This window comes from Phascolarctos cinereus, unplaced genomic scaffold, assembly GCF_003287225.1.
Source record: "Phascolarctos cinereus isolate Bilbo 61053 unplaced genomic scaffold, phaCin_HiC Scaffold_5;HRSCAF=322, whole genome shotgun sequence".
Taxonomy (NCBI): Eukaryota; Metazoa; Chordata; class Mammalia; order Diprotodontia; family Phascolarctidae; genus Phascolarctos; species Phascolarctos cinereus.
The window spans coordinates 27,345,796-27,370,867 of NW_027555958.1; the positions used below are offsets into that span (position 1 = coordinate 27,345,796).

At 45.2% G+C, this 25,072-nt stretch overlaps 1 protein-coding gene across 1 annotated transcript in view; it reads left to right on the top strand.

Annotated features, from left to right (window-relative positions):
• The first annotated feature begins 1,597 nt into the window (after window positions 1-1,597).
• Window positions 1,598-25,072, top strand: part of CRCP (CGRP receptor component) — a 48,204-nt gene continuing 24,729 nt past the window's right edge. The window contains exons 1-4 of the mRNA XM_021006999.2: window positions 1,598-1,758; window positions 16,120-16,156; window positions 19,336-19,434; window positions 23,042-23,136. Coding sequence (XP_020862658.1) covers window positions 1,751-1,758; window positions 16,120-16,156; window positions 19,336-19,434; window positions 23,042-23,136 — 239 coding nt within the window. The 5' untranslated portion in view covers window positions 1,598-1,750. The remainder of the gene's footprint in view (window positions 1,759-16,119; window positions 16,157-19,335; window positions 19,435-23,041; window positions 23,137-25,072) is intronic.

Consider the following 25,072-nt stretch of genomic DNA (forward strand, 5'->3'; position numbering starts at 1 on the left):
GGGTCAGTGCCATTATTACTCCTATTTTGTTTTTTCTTTTTAATTATGATTTATTATTTTTCCCCCAATGACATGTAAAAACAATTTTCAATATTTTTAAAAATTTGGAGTTCCAAATTCTCTCCCTCTCTCCCCACCTCCCTCATTGAGAAGGCAAGCAATTTTATTATCCGTATTTTCTACAGTTAAAGAAACTGAGGCAGAAAGAGATTCAGTGACTTGCCCAGAATTACACAGCTAGTAAGCATCTGAGGTTGCATTTGAATTCAGGTCTTGACACCAGACCTAGCGCTCTATCCACTGTGCCACCAGCTGTCCCTATTGTTATTATTATTACTATTATAAATACACTGCATTTGGAGCCAGGAAACCTGGGTTTAAATCTTGCCTCTGACACTTATAGCTTTGTGACATTGAGCAAGATGGTTAGCCTTCCGGAGCCTCAGTTTCCCTATCTGTAAAAAAGGGATGATAACATCCTACCTCATTGGATGAGATTGTGTATGTGAAGTGTTTTGCATGCTTTGAATCCAAGTCTACCCGCCCATCCCACCCCACTGAAGTCAATGTTTTCTCCTTTCTTTCCTGACCCAATTCCTTTCCACCTTCTAGTGTTAATCGACCAAGTCATTAAGAGTAGGGATGCTTTCCTTCTTTGTCTTGGTATCTTGGGCCTGCAAGAAAACTAGGTGCTTAATAAACACTTGGTCACAAACATTAAGTACCTACTATCTCCATCTCCCCCCCCCACTAGTGCAAAGTACTGGAGTGTGAAGCCCAATCCACTAATGTGCACTTAATAAGAAGCTACCCTAAGCTCCTTGAGGGCAGGGACTGTCTTTTGCCTCTTCCTGTATCCCAATCCCGACTTGGTCACTGTTGGATCTTGATTTCTCAGAGGGAATGTAAATAGCAATTGTTTCTGTTTGATTTTTTTTTTGGACTAGGTGAAAAGAGGCCATGCTCTGCCTCATTTCTTACCTAGCCTGAATCACTGAACGGGTGTTGCCTCAGTCAAACTGAGACCTGGCAAAGACCTTAGCTTGAAAAGGCCAAGGCCTCCCACTGCATCCAGGGCCGTCTGCGGTCGTCCTGATCTATATCTTGCCACTGGATGGAGAGGCTCTGAAGGAGAAAGTGAGGCTGGTGACTGCACAGTCCTGCCTCACTTAAAGCCAGTCACTTGCATGTCATGGTGTCACCTTCAAGAATGAAGGACAAACAACAATGATCCCTAGCAGTTCAGCACAGCTCCTGGCCCAGGGAAGACGCTTAATAAATGTTAATTGATTGATACTGTGTGCCGGGTTCCACCGGGCATCTTGGTCTAGAAGCAATGCAGGATTGATTCAGCTCCAACTAGGGGCTTGGAAAGCAAAAGAGAGTCAGTCCCTGTCCTCATGGAGCTTGCACTTTAAAATGCAGCCAAGTCTGCAGACCCCGTAGCAAAGGCAAGAAGGCCGAAGGCGTTCCCCTGTTACTTCCTCCCTGAGCTCCCATCCCCGCGGCCACAGCTAGGGGGCTGCGCACTGCAGGCGGGGGAGGGGGGGGGGCTCGTAGCCAAGTGAGCGCGCGGCGTGCATCCGGAGGCGGTCCCTGCGTGCGTGCGCGCGCGCGCGCGGAGGGTGGGCGGCTCCGTGACGTGAACCGGGAGCCCTGCCCCGCCTCCGGCCGCCCCGCTGCCTGCAGCTCGGCGTGGAACGCGGATTCCGGGGTCGTGGGAGAGCGGGGAGGAGGAGGAGGAGCCAAGATGGAAGTGTGAGTGGGCAGGCCCGCGCGCGTGGGAGGAGGAGAGGGAGGCCCGGGCTGGGGGAGGAAGGTGGATTGTGTCCGCGTGTGTGTGCATGCGTGTAGGTGCACACGTCCATTTGTGCGTGTGTGCGCGTGCATTTCTGGGCTTGCGTGCGTGTGCGTTTCTCCCGTTTATTAAGCTCCTACTATGTGCCCCGCACTGAGTTAAGTGCTGGGGAGACCGAGGAAGGCAGCGTACGGTCCCTGGGGTGTGCGTGTCCGGCCGTGTCCCCGTCCCCGCGTGGGCCGCTGTGCTGGGGTGGGGGCAGGGCGTGTTTGTGACTCAGCAACACCGGCTTTTTCCTTTTTTGCCCCCGCCTCCCACCCCCCTCTTTCCCTTCCAAACCCCGGAGCCCTTCATGGCGCCCCCCACCCCCCGCCCCAGACCAGTGTGGACACTGCCCAGCTCCGGCCCTTTGCGGTGCCACGCTCCGTGGCTTTGTCTCGGGTGCCTGCTTGGTTAATTTTTTAAAAATTAATTTATTTTGATTTATCAACAATCACTTCCATAAGCTTTTGCGTTTTAAAATTTTCACCTCCTCCCTCCCCCCTTCCTCCCCTAGACGGTGCACAATCTGGTAGAGGCTATAGGGATACGTTCCTATTAAACACTTTCACATTAGTGATGTTGTGAAGAAGAATTAGAACCAATAGGAGGAACCACCACAAAGAGGAAACAAAACACAACAGAAAAAGAAAAAGAGCAAATAGCCTGCTTCGATCTGCATTCAGACTCCGTGGTTCTTTCTCTGCACGTGGACAGCATCTTCCATCATGCAACTTGTGGAGGTGTCTTAGATGCTTGTATTGCTGAGAAGAGCCAAGTCTATCAAAGTCAGTCATTCTTACACTGTTGCTTGTTAACAGTATACAACGTTCTCCTGGTCCTGCTCACTTCATTCTGCATCTGTTCTTGTCTTTCCAGGTTTTACTGAAATCTGCCTGCTCATCATTTCTTATAGCACAATGGCATTCCATTACATTCATATACCACAACTTGTTTGGCCCTTCCCCAATTAGTGGGTATTCCCTCAGTTTCCAATTCTTTGCCACCACAAAAAGAGCTGCTATAAATGTTTTTGTGCATGTGGGTCCTTTTCCCATTTGTGTGATCTCTTCGGGACACACAGACCTAGAAGTGCTATTGCTGGGTGTAAGGGTGTGCACATTTTTATAGCCCTTTGGGCATCGTTCCACATTGCTCTCCAGAATGGTTGGATCAGTTCACAACTCCACCAACAATGCATTAGTGTTCCACATCTTCTCCAACATTTATCATTGTTCTGTTTTGTCTTGTTGGCCAGTCTGATAGGTGTGATGTGATACCTCAAAGTCATTTTGATTTGCATTTATCTAATCCATAGTGATTTAGAGCATTTTTTCTTATGACTATAGATAGCTTTAATTTCTTCCTCTGAAAACTGCCTGTTCATATCCTTTGACCATTTGTCAGTTTTGGAATGACTTGTATCTTATAAATTTGACTCAGTTCTCTGTATATTTTAGAAATGAGGCCTTTATCAGAGACACTGGTTGTAAAAATTCTTTCCCAGTTTTCTGCTTCCCTCCTGATCTTGGATGTATTGGCTTTGTTGGTGCACAGACTTTTCAATTTAATGTAATCAAAATTAACCACTTTGCATTTCATAATGTTCTCTGTCTCTTGTTTGGTCATACATTCTTCTGTTCTCCATAAATCTGACAGGTAAACTATTCCTTGTTCTCCCAGTTTGCTTACAATATCAGCCTTTATATCTAAATTGTATACCCATTTGGACTTTATTTTGGTATATGGTGTAAGATTTGGGTCTATGCCTCGTTTCTGCCATACTCTTTTCCAGTTTTCCCAGCAGTTTTTGTCAAACAGTGAGTTCTTATCCCAGAAGCTGGGGTCTTTGGGTTTATCAATAGTAGATTACTGTAGTCATTGACTACTGTGCCTTGTGTACCTAACCTATTCCACCGATCCACCGCTCTATTTCTTAGCCAGTACCAAGTAGTTTTGATGATTCTGCTTTATAGTACAATTTGAGATCTGGTACGGCTAGGCCACTTTCCCTAGCGTTTCTTTTCATTAGTTGCCTTGATATTCTGGACCTTTTGGTCTTCCAGGTGAATCTTGTTATTCTTTTTTCTAGCTCTATATAATAATTTTTTGGTAGTTTGATTGGTATGGCATTGAATACTGCTTGGTTAATTTTGTTCATTTGTTAGCATTTTTATGTAATCTTATGGGACCCCTCCCCCCAGGGGGCTGGTGACCTGCCCAGGGTGATGCCATCAGCATGCACTGAGTATGTCTACTGGGCTCCGTGTTGCCCCTGACCTAGACTAGACGGGAGATCTTTGGACCTGTCACTTCACTGTTGAGCCTCCATTTCCTCATCCTAAAATCTACCAGTCAGCAAATACTTATTAATGAGCTACTGTATGCCCAGCACCAGGCCAGGTGTTAGGGATAGGCGTGCAGAGACTGAAACCATCCTTACTGGGAGGGGTGATATTTTTCAAAATTAAGCTTTGTTTTTTAAAAATTAGCCAAAATCTGCCTTCTTTCCTCCCCTTTGACTGAATCCAAGTTAGGATTTGGCCACATGTAGCCCCGAGGCTGTGGGTTCCCCATCCCTAGACTAGACCGTCCCTTCTGTTGTATAAGACCAGCCCTCACTCAGTCCACCAGGCTATACTGCCTTTTTAACGTCAGCAACAATGACACCAGCTTACATTTACGTGGTGACGTAAGGACTTTGCCATTTCATCTCAGCTTCTAAGGTCCATGCTAGCATTGTCTGCATTTTATAGATGAGGAAGCTTATTGTAACTGATAGAAGGCATCAGGCTTCAGAGTAGCTGCTTAGGTCTAAGTCACATACATACTGTCTCTGTGACCCTGGTCACATCACACTTATCTCTGAACCCCAAGCCATTCTCTAAGACCACAAGGTGGAAAATACACTATCACCCCACCATGGGAGTGAAACCACAGGTCCAACCAAAGAAAACAAAAAGTTATAGAGCAAGTGGTCCTCATGCATCAGTGGAGGGTGTTTTCCATACTGGGAATTCCCCATAACCCATGAAATCGTGGAGTTGTTATTATTACTAATGTGAGAGTACCACGTGTGTATATGCATAATTATGGAATATATGTAGGTGAGAGCAAGGGATAAAGATGTCTGGGGTATAGTGGAAAACAATGGCTTTTGACCTCCAAATCTGTGATCCTAATATGTATATATGTGTGTGTGTGTGTGTGTGTGTGTGTGTGTGTGTATAGGTATATATATATATGTGTGTATGTATATATTTAAATATTTTATTTTTTCCAATTAACATATATAAACAATTTTTAACATTAAAAAAAATTTTGAGTTCCAAATTCTCTCCCTCCCTGTCTCCCTTTCCTCTCCCAGAGAAGGCAAGCAATTTGATATAGACTATATATGGGCAGTCATGCAAAACGTTTCCATATTAGCCATGTTGCAAAAGAGAACACAGACCAAAAAAAAAAACCAAGAAAAAAATTTTAATGTGTGCTTTGATCTGCATTCAGACTCCATCAGTTCTTTCTCTGGGAATGGATATCCTTTTTCATCAGGAGTCCTTTGTCATTGTCTTGAGTCATTGTATTGCTGAGAGGAGCTAAGTCATTCACAGTTGATGCATCATACAATGTTGCTGTTACTGTGTACAATGTAGCATGGATATTTTTAAAAATTTAATATTAAAAATAGCAAAAATGTATTTCCCCCTCTCATCTCTTACTTCCATTGGAAAAGAAAAAAAAGAAAAAGAAAAACAAAACCCATGCAACAAATAGGCACGGTGGTGCAAAACAAATCCCCACATTGGTGCTGTCCCAAAACCTCGTATCTCACTCTGCAGCCTGTGTCCGTCACCTCTTTGTCCGGAGATGGGTGGCGTGTTTCAACATTTGGAATCATGGGGATTGTTGCTTTGATTAGAATTCTTAACGTCTTTCAAAGTTGTTTGGCAGCTGATTAGAAATGAGGGGTGAGGGACAGTTGAGGGGTCAGTTTGGACACCAAGGTGATGGAGGGGCCTTTGACAGGAAGGCAGAGTGCGGAAGAGGGGAAGGTTTGGGAGGGAAGGTGACGAGCTGAGTTCTTTTCGCGTTGAATGTGCGGTGCCTGCAGGCTGTCCACTAGGCAGCTGGCGGTGTGGGACGGTTGCTCGTGAGACAGCAAGGAGGACCCAGGCTGTGTTTTGGGCGGACCCTTGAGCATCATCTATAGGAGATGCATGGGGTGACGAGGCTTGGGTATCTTTGGGATACAGCGTCCACATCCATGAGACCACAGATCCATCCCTGTGTGAGAACATACCCTGATCTGAATGGGTCTTAACAGTGTGGGGCATGTTAATAAATAAGCTCCATAAACAGATCAATTATTATCTCACTTAGCAAGAAAGAGAAAGTGCTGTCAGAGTCTTGCTATTTCTTAGAGTAGGGGTGTCTAGCTTGTCAGTGTTCTCTAGGTGCATGTCACTGGGGGAAGGACCCCTTTGGTAGAGTGGGTCAGGTCTTGATTTGAATCATGCCTCAGATGCTTACCAGCTGGGCGGGGCAAGTCAGCTAACCTCCCTGGGCCTCAGTTTCCCCTTTCTGAAATGAGGGAGACAGATTCAGTGTCCTGTAAAGTCTCTTCCAGCTCTTAATCTTTGATTCTGGTGTCTTCATCCTGCCCTGTCAGTGGCTTTTTGGAAATCTGGCCCCATAGTCAAGTTCTTGCCCGCTGGCATCTCTGGAAAAACCCCAAAGCCCTGCCTAATTTAGAAAATGAAGTGTCATGTCCGGGGAAGCTCGGTGTCTGCCTAGGGGATTTTCTGTTTTCACTGTTTCCTTATTTTTCTCAACACCCTAATCCAGCTACCAGGAAAACAGAATCCTTGCATGTTGGTGGATCTGGTCTTAAGGAAGGTCCCCAGCCCTGGGCTGGGCCAGGAGGTGTTTGGTCTCTCCTCTCCCTTAAAAAAGCAGACCTCTCCCTCCTTTGACCAGGCCATGTGGTTGGGCCCTCCCTGGTCACTGTCATTAGTCCTGAGCCTTAGGCATCACATGGTGGTCAGGTTTCAAGGCCTCAGTCCGTGGTCTATTTTTCCAGCTGAGTAGAAGCATTCCTATTCTGACTCATTAGACAAGCTTGTGAGATGATTGTGAAATGATTGTGAAATGAGTGAAGTAAGCAGCCCAGCCACCTTCATTGACTGTTGAGCCCAGAAGGGGCAGAAGAAGAATGAGGATGCCATGGAGTTTTTCCATCCAAGGGGTTCAAGATTTGAAGGGTTTTAGTTAGACCAGAGGCTGGACCAGCCCTAGTCAGGGATGTCGAAGTGGAGACTTCTGTTTGAGGGTGGATTAGACTGGATGGGGCACAGCTGTAGATCCCAGAGGAATCTTACAGGTTGCCACTCCCCTCATTCTACATTGGCAGAAGGTGAGTCCCTAAGAGTTTGGTAAATGGCTGCCAGGGTCACACAGCTACTAAGTGTCAGAGTTGGGATTTGAACTCAGGTCTTCTTGAGTTCAAGTTCAGCAGTCTGTTTTGTTGGTAGGTGGGTGGTGTGGAACACCAGGCTAGGGAAGAGCCACTTTGTGGCCATGGGCAAGTCATTTGGCTTCTGGCTTAGTTTTCTTATCTGTAAAGTGAGGATAATTTACCTGTCTTAACAGAGTTTGCATGGGGCAACTGAACTGATGTATGTAAAGTGCTTTTAAAATTAAATTAACCCAGGGCAGCTAGGTGGCGCAGTCGATAGGTCTCCTGCTTTGGAGTCTTAGACACTTGAAGCCTTAGACACTTGAAACTTACCATGTGATCCTCGGCAAGTCACTTAAACCTGATGGCCTCACCAAAAAAAAAAAAATTAAATTAACCCTGTAATCTCATAGTAGGCAACACCCTTTTGAGGTAGCTGTGGGTTGAGCTTCTTTCTCCCTGCTTTACAGGCGGAGAAACCGAGGCTCATAGTGACTGACTCACTAAGGCTGTAGGTTGTAACATACCTTCTCCTGAACTGTCTTCAGAGAGGTCTGCCTTGATGAGTCAACACATAGGGAGGAAGAAGAGGATGCAGATTTCTGATGTGCACCAGAGTTGAGCTCACCTCTTCCAGGAAGTCTTCCTAGATGAACTCTATTTTATTTATAATGCCCATCTTGCATCACTTTTAGGAACACAGTCACTTAAGCCCAGAGCACCCGCCCTACTATGTTTTTGTCTTATTCATTTCCAGATGTCTCCTCAAACTCCACCAAATTAGCCCTCCCTTGAAAGAAAGAAAAAACAGTCAAGCACAGCCTCACCAGCATGACCATGTCTGACAGTGTATGTGACGTTCCGTACCTGTAACGCCCACCTCCCTACCTGAAGCAAGCAGATGCTTCAGCTCTTCCCCTCACCAAGTTCCAACCCACTGGTCACTCAGCACTCTTCAGGGCACACTGTATGTTCTTTTCCTCTTTCTCTTTCTGTCAGTCCGTGCGCATCTCCCCATGCTTCTCCCAGTTTCCCATTCTCTGTTTCTGCTGGTGCAATAATATTCCATTGTGTCTGTATCTCACAGTTCCTTTAGTCGTTACCCTGCTGATGAACACTCATTTGGCCAACATTCCGTTTTTCGGGCTCATCTTGATTAATTCGTTAGATTGTGGGCAAGGACTGTCTTTTGTCTCTTAAGCACTTAGCACAGTGTATAGTAGACACTTAATAAATGTTTATTGATTGATTGATTCCCCTCAGCCTTCTATTCTGATAAAGGGTTTTGTTAAACACTCATTTGAATTGAATCAGCTTTGGCTAGAACCATGGGGAGGTGTGATTCGGGAGGAAATACTCTATACTTCCCCAATCCCAGTTTTTTGTTGTTCAGTAGGTTTTTCCAGACCTCTCTGGACCTCTTTTGGGGTTTTCTTGGCAAAGACACAGGAGTGGTTTGCCATTTCCTTTTCCAACTCATTTTACAGATGAGGAAACTGAGGCAAACAGGGTGAAGTAACTTGTTCAGGGTCACACAGCTGGTAGGTGCCTGAGGCCAGATTCGAACTCAGAAGGATGAGCCTTCCTGACCCCAAGCAGGGTGTTCTATCCATTGCACCCCCTAGCTGGAATCCGAGGACCTGGGTTCAAATCTTGCCTCTGACATTTATACCAGTGTAACCTTTGGCTCTTCCCAGCATTTGGCTGTATTGACCACCCCTTCTCCCTGGATCCTCTCTCAGCTCTAGACTCTTTCTGATGCTGGTTTGTCTTGGTTCTCCTTTTCAGTCTGCTTTGCAGGTTCGTCCTGTCTGTCATGACCCATAATGGCGGGAGTAGACCAAGGCTCTTTCTTGGTCCTCTTCTCTTTCTATGGTCTCTTACTTGGTGACCTCATCAGCTTCCATAGGTTTAATTATTATCTTTATGCTGATGATTCTCAGACCTTTCTTTCTTTCTTTCTTTCTTTCTTTCTTTCTTTCTTTCTTTCTTTCTTTCTTTCTTTCTTTCTTTCTTTCTTTCTTTCTTTCTTTCTTTCTTTCTTTCTTTCTTCTTTCTTTCTTTCTTTCTTCTTTCTTCCTTCCTTCCTTCCTTCCTTCTCTTTCTTTCTTTTTTCTTTCTTCTTTCTTTCTTTCTTCTTTCTTTCTTTCTTTCTTTCTTTCTTCTTTCTTCTTTCTTTCTTTCTTTCTTTCTTCCTTCCTTCCTTCCTTCCTTCCTTCCTTCCTTCCTCCCTTCCTCTCTCTTTCTTTACACCCATCCATCCACCCATCCATCCATCTATCTCACTAAAGCTTTGTCTCTCCATACCTCCAAAGAGAGATCTCTTTCTAAGCCCCAGTTCTGCACATTTCAAACCGGATGTCCCAGTGACATTGCAAACCCAACATGTCTAAAACAGGAGTCTTTGTCTTTATCTTTCCCCATAAACCTCATTCTCTACTAAATTTCCCTATCTCTGTGGAAGGTAGCACTGTTCTTCTGGTATCCTGGGTTCATAACCTCAGCTCTCCTGGGTGCCACATCTGTCCAGTCAGTTGTCACATTTTGGGTTTCCATTTCCGTGGCGTCTCTTACATCCGCCCAGCCGCCACATTCGTTCAGACCTTCCTTGCCACTCACCTGGATCTCCCCACTGCAGCCTGTGATTTTCCTTCACCTGCACTTATGGCTTTGTCGTACTCAGTAAATCGCCATGGTTTCCTCTCACCTCCAGGATCAAAGGGAAACTCTTCCATTTCACTTTTCAAGACTTTTGGAGGCTTTGGCCTCCCTAATTCTTTCATCCTTGTTATATGTTATTTCTCTTTATGCACATGTTGGTTCAGCCAAACTGGCTTCTGTCTGTTCCTCTGTGTCTTTGCCCTGGTCATCCCCCATTCAGAGAATGCCCTTCTGTCCTCCACCCCCAAGATTTCCACTCCTCCTTCAAGACACAACTCAAACACTCCCTTTTGCCTCTTTTCTTTCCTGATCCCCAGGCTGGTGCCCCCATCCCCAACTTTGTTGTCTTTATATTTATCCTGTTCATGTACAGAAGATGTAATGCATTCTCCTGTGATAGCTTATACATTCCTTGAGAACAGAGATTGTTTCTCTATCCCAGGAACACAAGTGCTTAATAAATATTAACAAAATAAAATGAGCTCTTGTTAATTGATGGATGGGGCAAATCACTCGATCACTCTGGGCCTTAGTTTCCCTATCTGTAAAGTGTTTTTGTGGGTGTTGGGGGGTGAGGTTGGGCTAGCCAGACCGTGAGGTCACCTCAAACTCTCGATCTAGGAATCTTTGGTTGGGAAGAACCATTGGTCCACAAGCATTAATAAGTGTGCCACTGAGCTAGGTCCTGGGATACAGAGACAAAAGCATAGGACGGGGGTGGAGCCTTCAGCCTCCATAGCACCGGTTTACAGGTTGTTGCTAATTAGTGTTTTCAGTCTTGTCCCACTCTCTGTGACCCCATTTGGGGGTTTTCTTGGCAGAGATACAGGAGAGGTTTGCCATTTCCTTCTCCAGCCCATTTGACAGGTGAGGAAACTGAGGCAGACAGGGTTAAGTGACTGGCCCAGGGTCACACTGCTAGTAAATGTCTGCAGTCAGATTTGAAGATGAGTCAGTCTTCCTGACTCCAGGCCTGGGGCTCTGGCACTGTGGCGCCACCTAGTGACCGTACCGTTCATCAGCACTTTCTAATAGATGTTCAGTGTCAAAGGAGGCCTTTCGTGGTCTCCATCCTCCCTCCCCCGCTTTGTCCAACTCTAAATGCCTTCCTCTCCGAGGTTACTTTGCATCCATCCTGTGTGTATCTTGTATACAGAGCTTGTCCACAAGCCTAATAAATACTACATTTGTTTATTCTTGTGTGTATTTGTTTATGGCCTGGTGCTGATATACGTAGGGTTATTGACCAGAGCAGCCGACCACCTATCCTTTGTGACCCAGTAACACCCGGAGCCCCCCCCCCCCATCGAGGCTCCTACCTCCTTGTCCCCACCCCAACCCCCACTTTGGTGAAATGGATGAAAAGGTAATTTTGGCTCCTTGTTAATTAGATCCAGAAAAGGTAGCAGTCCTCCTGAATCCAGTTGAATTGATCTTGGTGTGGACGGCAAGAGGGTGGCATGTGGGGAAGTGCCGGACTTGCAGTCTGGAAGGTTTGGGTTCGAATCCAGCCTCAGACACTCTGTGGCTCCGGGCAAGCCATTTAACCTTTGCAAGACTCAGTTTATTCATCTGAAAAATAGGGATAACAGTAACATGTAGAACCAAAAGACATAACGTACGTGAATATTCCCCCGTTTCCAGAGCTGCACGTCGTCAGAGGGGAAATGGAAAAAAAAAATCATTCTAAGATCATAGATTTGGGCAGCACAGTGGATAGAACGTTGGACTTGGAGTAAGAAAGCCCCGAGTTCAAATCCTATGACATTTATTAGCGTGTGACCCAGGGCAAGTCACTGAATCTCTGTCTGCCTCAGTTTCTTCCTTCATCTGTAAAGTGGGGATATTTATAGTATCTTCCTCCTCAGGTTGTTGTGAGGATCAGATGAAATGTGCTTTAACACCTCAAAGTGCCACACGACTACTACTACTACTTCTTTTTTCCTCCTGCTCCTCCTCCTCTTCCTCCTTCTTCTTCTCCTCCTTCAGTTAGGGCTAGAAAGGCCTTCAAAACCGTCTAATCTAATATTCTCATTTTACAGATGAGGAGACTGAGGGAAACGGAGGTTAAGTGACTTGCCCAAGATCACACAGTTAGTAAGTGTCTGAGGCTGTGTTCAGAGCTGACTCCTCCCATAATACCATCTATTTTGCTCCTTTTGCTGCACCATTCTGGGTGGTGGTTTCTTCCATGAAGAACAATATTCATGTATGTATGTATGTATGTATATATATAGATACACACACACATTTTTTTTTGTTCCTCTGGAAGTTTCTAGGAGAAGAGAGCCAAGCCAAGCCCAGTTTAGAGCAGAGCCATCCATTTAGAAGTATTTTAAGGCTCACAGACTGTCCTCAGTCCATAAGACTCCCTGCCTTTTCATTAAATTGAATTACATTATTTAATGAGCAAAGAAGCCATGGGATCAGGTTAGCAGTTTTCAGGTTGGGATGGATGGACACTCTGGACACTAATTAGATCTTTTTTCTTCCTTTAGTGGTTTTTTTTTTTTGAAATTCATCTACTTCATAGAATAAATCAGAGATGAGGTCATTTGCAGGGGAGGGTAGCTCTTTCTATGTCTCCCTTTTGATTTGCTAAAGCAGTGATGTATTACCATGATGACTGGTCCTTAGGGTCCTAAGGCCGTGGGGCACCCGTGGGGTCTGGTATAGATTTTTGGATCATACTGTGGCCATGTTGAATCCCAAGGCCAAGCACTAGACCCATGTGTGGTCCAGTTCACTGCTTATTTGGTCAGAACAAATATTATCTTGGAGTCACTCAGTCCACAAGTTTTATCAGGTATCTTTGTACCTGGAATTATGTTGGGCTCTGGGAACACAAAAACCAAAATAAAACAGCCCCTGCCCTCAAGGCTTGTATTCTAGGGACCTTCCATACTTCCTCTTGAGATGATGGGGATATTGATGGATGGAACATGAAGACCATCCACATGTTATCCCCATGCCCCCCCTCCCCCATGTGTGACAGCCTTGTACATTTCCCAGCTTTGGATTTCAGGAAATCCCAACACGAATAGAATCACACAATTTCTGAGTTGGAAGGAAGCTCAGGAACCATCTCATATAACATACGCCTGAAAACAAATTTCTTCTTTAACATGTAGAACAAGTCTGACTTCCAGTGGGAGAAAGCCCACTTTTCTCCCAAGGAAACTCATTCCATTTTTAATTTATTTTTTAATTAATATTTTATTTTCCCCCAATTACATGTAAAAACAATTTTAACATTCTTTTTAAAAAAATTTTTTTGAGTTCCAAATTTTCTCCCTCCCTCCCCTCCCCCCTCATTGAGAAGGCAAGCAGTTTCCACTTTTTAATAGCTATTATTGAGGAGTGTGTGGATAGATTTCTGGGGGCTCATGAACTTGAATGGGAAAAAAAATAAATCTTTATTTTCACTAACCCCTAATTGATATTTAGCATTTCCTTCCATGTGAATGCTTTAAAAAACATTATTCTGAGACAGGGTCCATGGGCTCCCCTAGCTTGCCAAAGGAAGAGTGATCCGTGACACCATTGAGCTCTAATTGTTGGGGAAATTTTTCTGGCTCAAAGCCTAAGTTTGCCTCTTTGCAGCCTCTGTCTCTCACTGTTCTGAAGCAAACTACCTGCATGGTCTCAGACAAGTCACTTGAGCTCTGCGGGCCCGCAGCTTCCTCATCTATAACAGAAAGGGGTTGGATTAGTGGCCTCCTAGGTCCCTTTCAGCTCTAATTCTGTGAAACCGTAAACTTCTTCCCACAAGTCATTTAACCTTTCTGAGCCTCAGTTTCCTTATCTATAAAATGAGGAAGAATTTGACTCAGTCTCTTTGGTCCCTTCCAGCTATAAATCTATGATCCTACAGTATGTATTTGTATGTACATACATACAAAATACAGACTTAGAGACTAGACCTTTGCTTTCATTGGTTTAGGGGACCTCCAGGTGAAGAAAGTCCCTCCACTAGTGCAGGTTGGCACCTTCTCTGAAGCTTAGGCTGTCAGAGATTCGTCCAGATCCTGAAAGATTAAGTACTTTGTACAGAGTCACACAGCAAGTGTATGCCAGAAGCAGGGCTCAAACCAGGGTCTTCCTGGTTGTGAGGCCAGCTCTCTGTACCCTGTATGCCTTCTCCTATATGACCCAGTCTTCCCTGGCTGCCTTCCTTTTCCCCTGATTCTCAGGGGTCAGCTTGGTCTCTTCCAGCCACATACCGCCATCATTTTCTCTCCTTTGACTGTGTTGAATTTTCCATACTTTCTCCTTTGGGCATCCAGATCCCTGAAGGCTCCACTTGGACCCTGCCCTCTGCTTCTTCCCCTCCCTACAGACACACTAATCTGTCCCTGCTCTGTGTTCTGGAGCATAGAGCTGGAGGCAGCCTCAGAGCACAGCTTGCCCACTTCTGCTTGGATTAGAGACAAGGAAACTGAAACCCCAAAGACTTGCCCAAGGAAGTATAGCTAGTAAGAGACAGAGTCAGTGTTCACACCTGGAAGTATAGCTAGTAAGAGACAGTGTCAGTGTTCACACCTAGAAGTATAGCTAGTAAGAGAGAGAGTCAGTGTTCACACCTAGAAGTATAGCTAGTAAGAGAGAGAGTCAGCGTTCACACCTGGAAGTATAACTAGTAAGAGATAGAGTCAGGATTCACACATCAAGCTCAACCTCTTTGCTTATCACCCAACTCCCTCCTCACTTTGCAGTCTTCTTACATCTTATTCTGGAATACAGCTGACTTTGTATATATTTGTTTGCACGGTGTCTCCCCCATTAGATTGTAAGCTGCTTGAGGATAGGGACTGGCTTTTGCTGTTTTTTGTATCCTTCTTTGTTGTTGCGTAGTTATTTCAGTCGTGTCCTACTCTTCACAACCCCATTTGGGGTTTTCTTGGCAGAGATACTGGAGTGGTTTGCCATTTCCTTCTCCAGCTCATCCCTTTGACAGATGAGGAAACTAAGGCAAACAGGGTTAAGTGGCTTATCCAGGGCCACACAGCTAGTAAGTGTCTGAGGCCACATTTGAACTCAGGAAGATGAATCTCCCTGACTCCAGCCCTAGGGCTCTGTCCACTGTGCCACCTTCTTACTATGTCTGTTAAATTGGTGTTTTTGTTTTTTGTGAGGCAGTCGGGATTAAGTGATTTGCCCAGGGTCACACAGCTAGTAAGTGTCAAGTATTTGGTCTGAGGCCAGATTTGAACTCAGGTCCTCCTGACTTCAGGGCCGGTGCTCTATTCACTCTGCCACTTAGCCACCCCTAAATTGGTGTGTCTTGATTAAAGAGCGGAGAGGCTTGGGCCCTTCTATGACCCCCAAAGCTGCCGAACCACTGACTGATTTATTGTGGGGTAAGTACTCATCAGAGGGATGAAGGCTGTGATGCAGCATCTGTGCTGCCTCTGTTGCTGGCATCAGATGCATTTTGGCCGATCTGTAGGTAAGAAGATATTCCATTTCCAGCCTCTGCGTCTTTGCCTAGGTGGTGTGATCTCTTCCTGGAAGGTGCTGCCTTCTCACCTCTGCCTCCTAGAATCTGTAGCTTCCTTTAAGGCTCGCCATCTTGCCTGAAGTCGAAGCCACTCTAATAGAAAATGTTTTCTCCCTCATCAAACTACCTCCTTTTTACTTACTCGTGTAGACGCCGGATTCCCTTCCACCCCTCTGTAGACTGAAAACTCCTTGAAGGCAGGGGCTGTTCCATTTTGTGTGTGTGTGTGTGTGTGTGTGTGTGTGTGTGTGTGTGTGTGTGTATGTGTTGTAAATCCCCCCACATCTGGCACAGTGCCTGACATGTTGTAGAGGGAGCAGGTGCTTAGCCAGTGTCTACTGGACCGGTTGACTTTTCAGAGCCATGTACTGGAACATTCTGCACTTGAGTCCTGAAGGCTTCTTTGCTCTCTACTTTGGTTTAGTTCCAATTCTCTTCTCTCCTGTGCCCAGGCCCCTCCCAGGTACCTGGGGACTCTCATTTCTGCCCACTGACCTCCACTTTCATGTCAGGGAATAGGACATGGTTCCATCAGATCTTAGCTTTGGCATTGGAAAGGACCTTAGCGGCCGTGTAGCAGCCCCGCCTCCTGCTCCGGAGGTCGGACCATTTATTTTTCTTGATGGGATTATGACTCTGTTTTTTATTTCTCTGCTTCCTTTGCAGGAAGGATGCCAATGCTGCTCTGCTCAGCAATTATGAGGTAATTGGCTCTGGGTTGGATTATCTGACAAGCTTTCTGGCCCTAAGTGCCTCCTGAACCCCATAAGGGTTTGCATTTAGAACCTCAGAGATGGAAGTGACTTCGAAGGTCATTCAGCCCAATCCCTAATCCTTCAGACAACAGCAGTGGGGATCAGAGGATTTAGAGGCGAAGGTCTTCTAGGCCATCTAGAGATGACGCAGAGCTTGAGCAGGAAAGGGGTGAGATCAGCTCTGTGATGGAGGAATGGTCCAGAAAAACCTGCGCTTGGCTCAGAGTCCAGAGACTTGGGTCTGGATCCTGCCTCGGACACTTACTGGCCGTGTGACCGTAGACAAGGCCCTTAAATTAGATTTGGTTTCCATCTCTGCAAAATGGGGACAATAATCCTTGCAACGGTTCGGCCCAGAGGTGTGCTGTGATTAAAATATTGAAAGCCATATCCAGTAGGTGAGAAGGATAGGGAGGAAAAATAGGAAAGAGGAAAATACACAAGCAGTTGTAGGCTAGAATGTGAATGGGACGGATTTACCCATAAAACGGAAATGGATAGCAGATTAAAATTTTGAATTCAACAGTATGTTGCTTTCAGGAAACATTATAAAAATAGAGAAACACAGAAAGATAAAATGAAGGGCAGGAGTAGAGTTTAGTATGTAAACAAAGCAGGGGTAATAATCATGATCTCAGACAAAGTTGTAGTTAAAATAGATTTTATCAAAAGAGAAAAATAGAGGAAGTATACTATATATCAGCAGTATTACTTAATATTGTTTAAGACTACTTAAAATAACTAGGCAGTATAAAATGCCTGAGCCTATACTTGCCAAAAACAGATTCAGGAACTGTATGAACATAAATATGAAACACTTTTTATACAAATAAAGTCAGATCTAAATAACTGAAGTAATATTTATTGTTCCTGGGTAGGTATCACCAAGCTAATTTTAAAAATGACAATTTTACCCAACTAATCTAGTTATTCAATGTCATCCCAATTAAATTACTGAAAAATTTCTTATTGAGTTAGAAAAAATAATAACAAAGTTCATTTGGAAGAACAAAAGGTCAGGAACTTCATAGAAACCAGAGAGAAAAGATATAAAGGAAGTAGATTCAGCAGCATCAGACCTTAAACTATATAATAAGGTGAGACATTGTTGAAGTGTAAAATGGATAATTTCGATTACTTTAAATTAAAATTTTCTTGTATAAATGAAACCTGTGGAGCCAAGAAAAGAAGGAATGGGGAAAGTTGGGGAAAACTTTGGTAGACAGTCTCTCAGGTAGGATGGGATTGGGTTGAATATTGCCGTGGTATAGGAAATGATGAGTTGGTTGATTTAGAAAAACATGGGAAGGCTTGGGCTTATGAAGGAAGCTGCCAACCATCTCCAGAGAAACAGATGATGGGAGAAAATAAGTGTAGTCTGGGCTTACGTATATGTGTATGTTTATAGATATCTATGTATGGGTATATGTATCTATACTTAATTGGAGCCTTCTTTAGGATGGGGGTTGGGGGTCAGGAGCAGGAAAAATAAAATGAGAAGTGGACAGCAGACAATAAAAGAAAACCCACAAAGAAGCAAAGAAAGACTGGGCAGCTTTGAAAACAATGTGTTGTATTTATTATATAGGTTTTCTTGAAATCGAAATTTATTATTTTATATTGAATCCTCTCACGTTCTGCTATGTACATGGTAATATTTCTTTTCTTTCTTTTCTCGTTTTGTAATTAAGTTTGAAATAAATTTTTAAAATTTACACAAAAAATAAAGCCATATCCATAAAATCACAGTTAGCATAATATTTTCCTTATAAAGATGAAAAAAAACCCCTCAAGTTTTAAAAATGAATGTTAAAAATTGTTTTTATATGTAACTGGGGAAAAATAAAATACTAAATACATTTTTAAAAACACTTTACAAATCTTAAATCAGATATGGGAATGAGAGGTATTGGGATTTATTAGGTTGGGGGGTGGGGAGGGAGAGGGGATATTTAGCTAGTGAAATAAGGCAGCCACATCCCAGTCTGTTTGGACTTAGCTGTTACTTCTTTGGGATCTGTGGGAAGGCGGGTGAGGCTGCCCTTCTGGTCCACCCACCTCTCCTTCAGCCAACCCCGCTGGCGCCCCAGCACTGTGTCTCTGTGATTGGGACAATGTGACTCCAGCCTTGGGCAGGTCGCTCACTGCCCACGCAAGCCCACTTCCTGTGAGCTCTGCTGAGGCAGCCAGTATGGACAGGGGCCACGTCCTCATCAGCCAGAGACCTTGACCCTTCCTCTGTCCTCTGTTCTCTGTGGCCATTTGGTTTTTCAAAAACAGGAAAGAGTTTTGTGTTCTTTGCTCGTGAGATGTCCCCCTTTGACAGCACTGACTTTGCCTGACTATGGAGAAACAAGGACATTCCCCCTGGGCAGGGGTGGGATTGGGGCAGGGGGTTTCTGTAGCATTTTTGCCAACCTGCCCACATGCTGTTTCTCTGAGTGTTTTTTCCTCCACATTATCGGTAGCAGGCTTTCTTCTTACACAAGAGAATCTGGCTTCCCTCTTCTGCAGGAATCACTCAGCTTGGCTTTGGATTTACACCCCGGCCAGTGATTTCCTTGGCATAGGACCAATGCAGCCCACATCTCTCTTTTTACAGATGAGAAATCAGGAAGTGAAAGGAGGATGTGACAGACATGATCCTTAGTCATAGATATAATAATAACAATGATGATGACAAAAATTTTTGTCTTTAACTCTCCATGACCCCACTTGGGTTTTCTTGGCAGAGATACTGCAGTGAGTTTGCCATTTCCTTCTCCAGCTCATTTTACAGTTAAAGAAACCGAGTCAGACAGGGTGAAGTGATTTGCCCAGGGTCACACAGCTAGTAACTGAGGCCAGATTTGAACTCAGATCTTCCTGACTTCAGCACTACTGCTCAGTCCTCTGACCCCAGAGGTCCATCCTACCCATTTTATTAATGAAGAAACTGAGGCCCAGAGAGATTGTTTTGCCCAAGGTCACACATATAGTAAGACTGAATCAAGGTGAGGTTCTCTGAGCTCGCTCACTGCTAAATCCCAGTGCCTCTTTTTTGGGGGGTGCAGGGGGAGATCATTTCTAGTTTAAAGCCTCAGATTTCTTCATCACAACTTTTTTATTCTCCCCCTCCCTGATCCAGGTATTCCAGTTACTTACTGACCTCAAAGAGCAGCGGAAAGAGAGTGGGAAGAACAAACACAGCTCGGGTCAGCAGAACCTGAACACAATCATGTACGAGGTGAGGTTGTGAAGCGCTCTTTGTCTCTGCCCTCCCCTTCTTCCCTTTATGTGTCTCTGTCTGCCTGTCTGCCCCTCCCCCTCTCCTCTCTCCCCTTCTCCCCCTTCCCTTCTCTTTCCCCTTCCCCTCTCCTCTCTCTCTCTCTCCCTTTCCCCTCCCCCTCCTTTCCCCTCCCTTTCTCCCTCCCCTCCCCCCTCCACCAGCCCTGTCCAGCTGCTTCCTGGCCAGGGTCCCAATGGCCACCTGGGTTGACCTGGAGCCAGACAAGCTGCAGTTGGAGGTGTTTCTGCTGTCCTCTGGGGAGGCCTGCCCATGTCCCTGCTCCTCGCCCTCCCCCACTGCCCACTTCCAGTCATGAGTGGGGCCCTTCCTGTGAGGCAGAGAAAGTAGGTGAGCATTACCCGTGCTGAGAGTCAGAGATGGAAGGTAGAAGTCAGGAATCTGAGGCAGCCGGAATTGGGTGAGTCGGCGAGTTGGGGTCAGGGAGGCATGAGTTCAAATCCCCCCTTGGGACATTTATTGGCTGTGTGACCCTGGGCAGTTCACTTAGCCTGTCTGAGCCTCAGTTTCCTTCTCTCTAAAACAGGCATGATAAGAGCACCTCTCTCCCAGAGTTGTGAGAATCAAATGAGATATATCTATAAAGCACTTAGCACAGTGCCTGGCACGTAGTAAGCACTACATAAATGTTAGCTATTCTTTTTTTTTTTTAAGGCAATTGGGGTTAAATGACTTGCCCAGGGTCACACAGCTAGTAAGTGTCAAGTGTTTGGTCTGAGGCCGGATTTGAACTCAGGTCCTCCTGACTTCAGGCCCGGTGCTCTATCCGCTGTGCTACCTAGCTGCCCCAGCTATTCTTATTAATATTATTATTCCTGGACAAGTCACTTAACCTTTGTCTGCCTCAGTTTCCTCAAATGTAAAATGGAGGTAATGACAGCACCTACCTCCCAGGGATCAAACGAGATAGTACAGTGCCTGGCACACATTGGGTGCTTAATAAATGCTTACTTCCTCCTCCTAATGTTTTTGGCATAGAAACCATTTGAGGACAAGTCAATATCTGGCTGTTCTCTGTTTATATTTCTGTTTTGAGGCCTCGAGTGCAGTTGTATAGATGACTGCTTTGTGTAATGGAATAAGAAAGCTGGGGTATCCACTCTTCTTCCAGAGGCTGACTGAAAGCATTTGGGGACCAGGCCAGTAGCAGAAAAGAGGGTGAAGCAGCTGTGGGCCTGTAGATGTTTAACATCTGGCTCTCTAGAGGGAGAATACTATACCCACAACACACTTATAAATTTAATCTACATGATAAATACTAAATCCATCAGTCTAGACCATCAAAACAATAAATGAAACTAATTTGTAGCATTTGCCAATTTCTGAGATATAAACACTTGCATTAAAAATCTAACGATCAGCTCAGTAGGTACAGCTGGTTCCGGCCACTCTGGCTTGGAAGCACTTTACATGCTGAGATGTTGGGACATTTGAGAACCGGAGTGCTTAAGGTAGCAAGTGTTTCCTCTCTTCCCCCCGCCCCATTTTAAAAGTAGAAAAACTGAGGCACAGAGGGTGGGTGAATGGGGAGGCAGTTTATCCAGTGTGGACATGTGGTTCAACATTTGGTTTTCCCGATCCCGGTCTTCCAGATGGTGGAAGGAGACATGCCTTCATTTAGTTTACTCGTGTTTTGCCAATTAATCGCAGTAAGATGTGTCTGCATTATTCAGTTGTGTTTGCAAGCGTCCCGTTGTTTATGCTCATTCCAGTTCAGTTCAGGTAATCTTGGAGACTAGAATAATGGGGGTCTGGGGCACCATCTTGTCCCTGACTTCTCCATCACCGTGCCCCATTTTGAGGTTCGTTGAGAGGGTGTCAGTAAAGGGATTTCCTCCCGACCCTGCATGTTTCCCTGTGCAGTGGGGAGTTCCTCTTTGAAGCTGTCCATCTGCACACATTTATCTGTGTGGGCTCTAGTCCAAGGAATAAATTTCCCTCCCTGGACTGCTCCCTCGCTTTGGCAGGAGACGAGGTTAAAAGTTGTAAAGAGATCAGGCCTCTGGTTCTCAAGGTTGGGGTAGCTGGGTTGGAAAATGATGGGCAGCCTCAAGGACAGAAGATGCAGGCAGGGGAGAGGGGCAGCTGAGTTGGAGTGGGGGAAAGGTAGGGGGTTGTATATAAAATAGCCTTCATCCTTGCTCCTCCGCTTCCATTCTCCCTATCCCCACCAGGCTTCTGGGGAGCAGGCCAAGGGTGCAGACTGACTGAGGCTCTCATCACGAAAAGAGACCAGCTTTCGTGACAGCTGGAGCCAAAGGGAGATGTTCAAGGTCTGGCAACAGAGGAAGGGGAGCTGGGCTGCCCCCAGAGCCTCAGCTGGGGTCATCCTTCCTGTAACGTGGCCGAGGCTCAGAGCCTTCCCTGGGCCTAACTGGTGGGGAAGTGGTCAGCTTAGTGTCTTCTTCTGCCACAAGTGAGACCCCAGGGAGACAGTCCCTGCCTTCTAGGAACTTCTCAGGGGCCCCAGCAGAGAGAGTGAGGGGACCTGCTCCCTCCAGGTTTTCCTCTGGACAGGTTCAAAGGAGCTTTCGCCTCTTACAAAGGAGGAGGAGGCATCTCGTGATGAGGCCCAGAGAGGTCTAGTAATGAATCCAGGGTCACACAGACTTTAAGGAGCAGGCAGTCTATGGAGGTCCCAAGTTGTCTGGATCGATTAATGAGCAGAGAGCCCCTCCCGCTCCAGAGCAGGAAATCACTGCCTCTTGTTGGCCTAAATAGGCATCTTCCCCCTCCTCAGATTCTAGTTTTGAAGGAGTCCAGTGTTTGAGTGTCAGTGCTGATAGAGATTTGCTGGCCTCAGAGTCAGGAAGACCCAGGTTCAAATCCTGCCTCTGACTCATGCTGGCTGTGTGACCTTGAGCTAGTCACTGCACCCCCTGCTCTGGGCAGCTCTTGAAGACTGTAAATTGCATAAATTGGATAAAACAGATAAAATTGGAGGCCATTTAAAACTACCCTAACCCCAGAGAGGAATATAATGGATGTAGGAGAGATAGTCATCGACATTTGGGGCCAGAGGACCTGGGTTCGAATGCGGCTCTGCTACTTTCCACCTGTGTGACCTTGGGCCAAACTCTTCCCCTGCTCTGGGCTTCGGTCTGTTCGTGTTTAACACAAGCCCTATGATCTCTTAGGTTCTTTTCACCCCCGTGTGCACATTGTGGCACCCGTGGAAAGAGAACTGACTCTGATGTCTGAAGATCTGAGTTGAAATCCTGCCTGGAATGCTTTCTGTGTGCCTTTGGCCCTTATAAAATGAGGGGGTTGGATCAGATGACCCCTGCGGCCCCTTCCACCTCTCCAGCGCTAGGCTCTTCTGGCCGAGTCCTTCCGTTTCCATCAGCGAGGTTCTTTTCAGCCCTCTGCATCTCGTGTCCTCAGCCCCGCCAGTGTTGGGGCAGCGAGTGTGCTGGACGAGGGTGTGGGACCTGCTGATTCAGACGCTCTTGAGGAAGCAGCCCGGCCAGTGTGGAGTCCTTCCCGTGCTCCCCGCCCCTGCCCCTTGTTTCATGCCTCCCTTCTTTCTTTCCTTCCTTCCTTCCAGACGATGAAGTATCTGTCCAAAACGCCCTGCAGGCACCAGAGCCCGGAGATCCTCAGGGAATTCCTCGTTGCCATGAAAAGCCACAAGTTAACCAAGTAAGTCTTACATCTTGCCATCTTACAAGCTGGAAGAGGGCCGTGGAGAGGCCGCGTGAGGAAAATTATACCTGGAGGAAGGCCACTCAGCAGCTCTGCTCTGAAAATGTTTTTGTTGTCCTTTGTGAGCATCAGCACGATGGTGTTGTGATATAGGTACCTACTGTCCAGGTGAGGCAACGGGGGGCCTTCCTTCTACTCATGAGTGGCCATGTGGCTCAGTGGGGTCAACGGAGTGCAGAGTTCTGGCAGGCTGTGAGACCTGGACAAGTACCTTGAGTTTTCTGAGCTTCGGTTTCCTTTTTTCTAAAAAGGGGCTAATGACCTCTATTTCATAGGGCTGTAGTGAAAATGGTATAAAAATGGGAGCAATCTTCTCCCCCCTCCAACTTAAAAATTATTTTTATTGATCCTTTTTAAAAAAAATTTTATTGTGCCCAATTACATGTAAAAACAGTTTTTAACATTTTTTAAAAAATTTTGAATTCCAAATTCTCTTCTTCCTTCCCCTTCCCCCTCATTGAGAAGGCAGGCAATTTGATATAGGTCATACATGTGTAGACATGCAAAACATATTTCCATATTAGGCATGTTATGAAAGAAAACACACGAAAAAAGCCCCAAGAAAAAATAAATTAAAGAATGCTTCGGTCTGCATTTCGGCTACATCAGTTCTTTCTCTGGAGGTGAGTATCATTTCTCATCATGAGCCCTTTGGAATGGTCTTGCATGGTGGTATTGCTGAGAAGAGCTAAGCTGTTCAGGGTTGATCATTGTTACAATGTTGCACTCACTGTGTACAGTGTTTTCCTGGTTCTGTTCACTTCACTTTGCATCAGTTCATGTAGGTCTTTCCAGGTTTTTAATGAGAGCATCCTGCTCATCGTTTTTTATACCACAGTAGTATTCCATTACAGTCATGTACCACAACTTGTTCAGCCATTCCCCAGCTGATGGGCATCGCCTCAATTTCCAGTTAATTCTTTACCACCACAAAAAGAGCTGCTATGAGTATTTTTGTACGTATAGAACCTTTTCCTTTTCCTTCTCTTTTTTGTGATCTCTTTGGGATATAGACCTAGTAATGCTACTGCTGGGTCAGTTGGGACATGCACAGCTTTATAGCCCTTCAGGCATAGTTCCATATTGTTTTCCAGAATGGTTGGATCAGTTCACAATTCCACCTACAGTGCATTAGTGTCTCAGTTTTCCTATATCCCCTCCAACATTTGTCATTTTCTTTTTCTGTATATTAGCCACTCTGATACGTATGAGTGGTACCTCTGAGTTGTTTTAATTTGAATTTCTCTGATCATTTTTTCATATGACTATATATAGCTTTGATTTCTTTATCTGGAAACTGCCTGTTCCTATCCTTTAACTACTTATCAATTGGAGAAAGGCTCTTATTTTTATAAAATTGACTCAGTTCTCTATATATTTGAGAAATGAGGCCTTTATCAGAGAAACTTGCTGTAAAACTTTTTTTAGTTATTTTTACTATGTATTTCCCTCTATCTTATTCCTCACTCTCTTTCCCGTTTATCCTACTCTCTCCTTTTTCCCTGTCCATCCTCAGGTATTTTTCTTCTGACCACTACCTTCCCTAATCCACCCTCCCTTCTATTAGCCCCCCTTCTCTTATGATCTTTTATGTTTTTAACATTCATTTTCTCTTATATCCATTTCCCCCTCAACTCCATGCACCATTTCTTACAAGAAAAAAAAATTTTAAAGAGCAAAAAAAAAAAAGGCATTTCAATAAAATTAAACAACGCAACAGCCAGGTCTGACAGAATATGTAGTATTTCACAGCCATGGTCACCTACCTGTGCAGTGAAGGCAGGGGAGTCCATTTTCTTGGGGCAGACTTCTTGGTCACTGTAAGATTAGCCAGGGTTCAATTTTGTTTTATTCTTTCTATTAACAGGGTTGT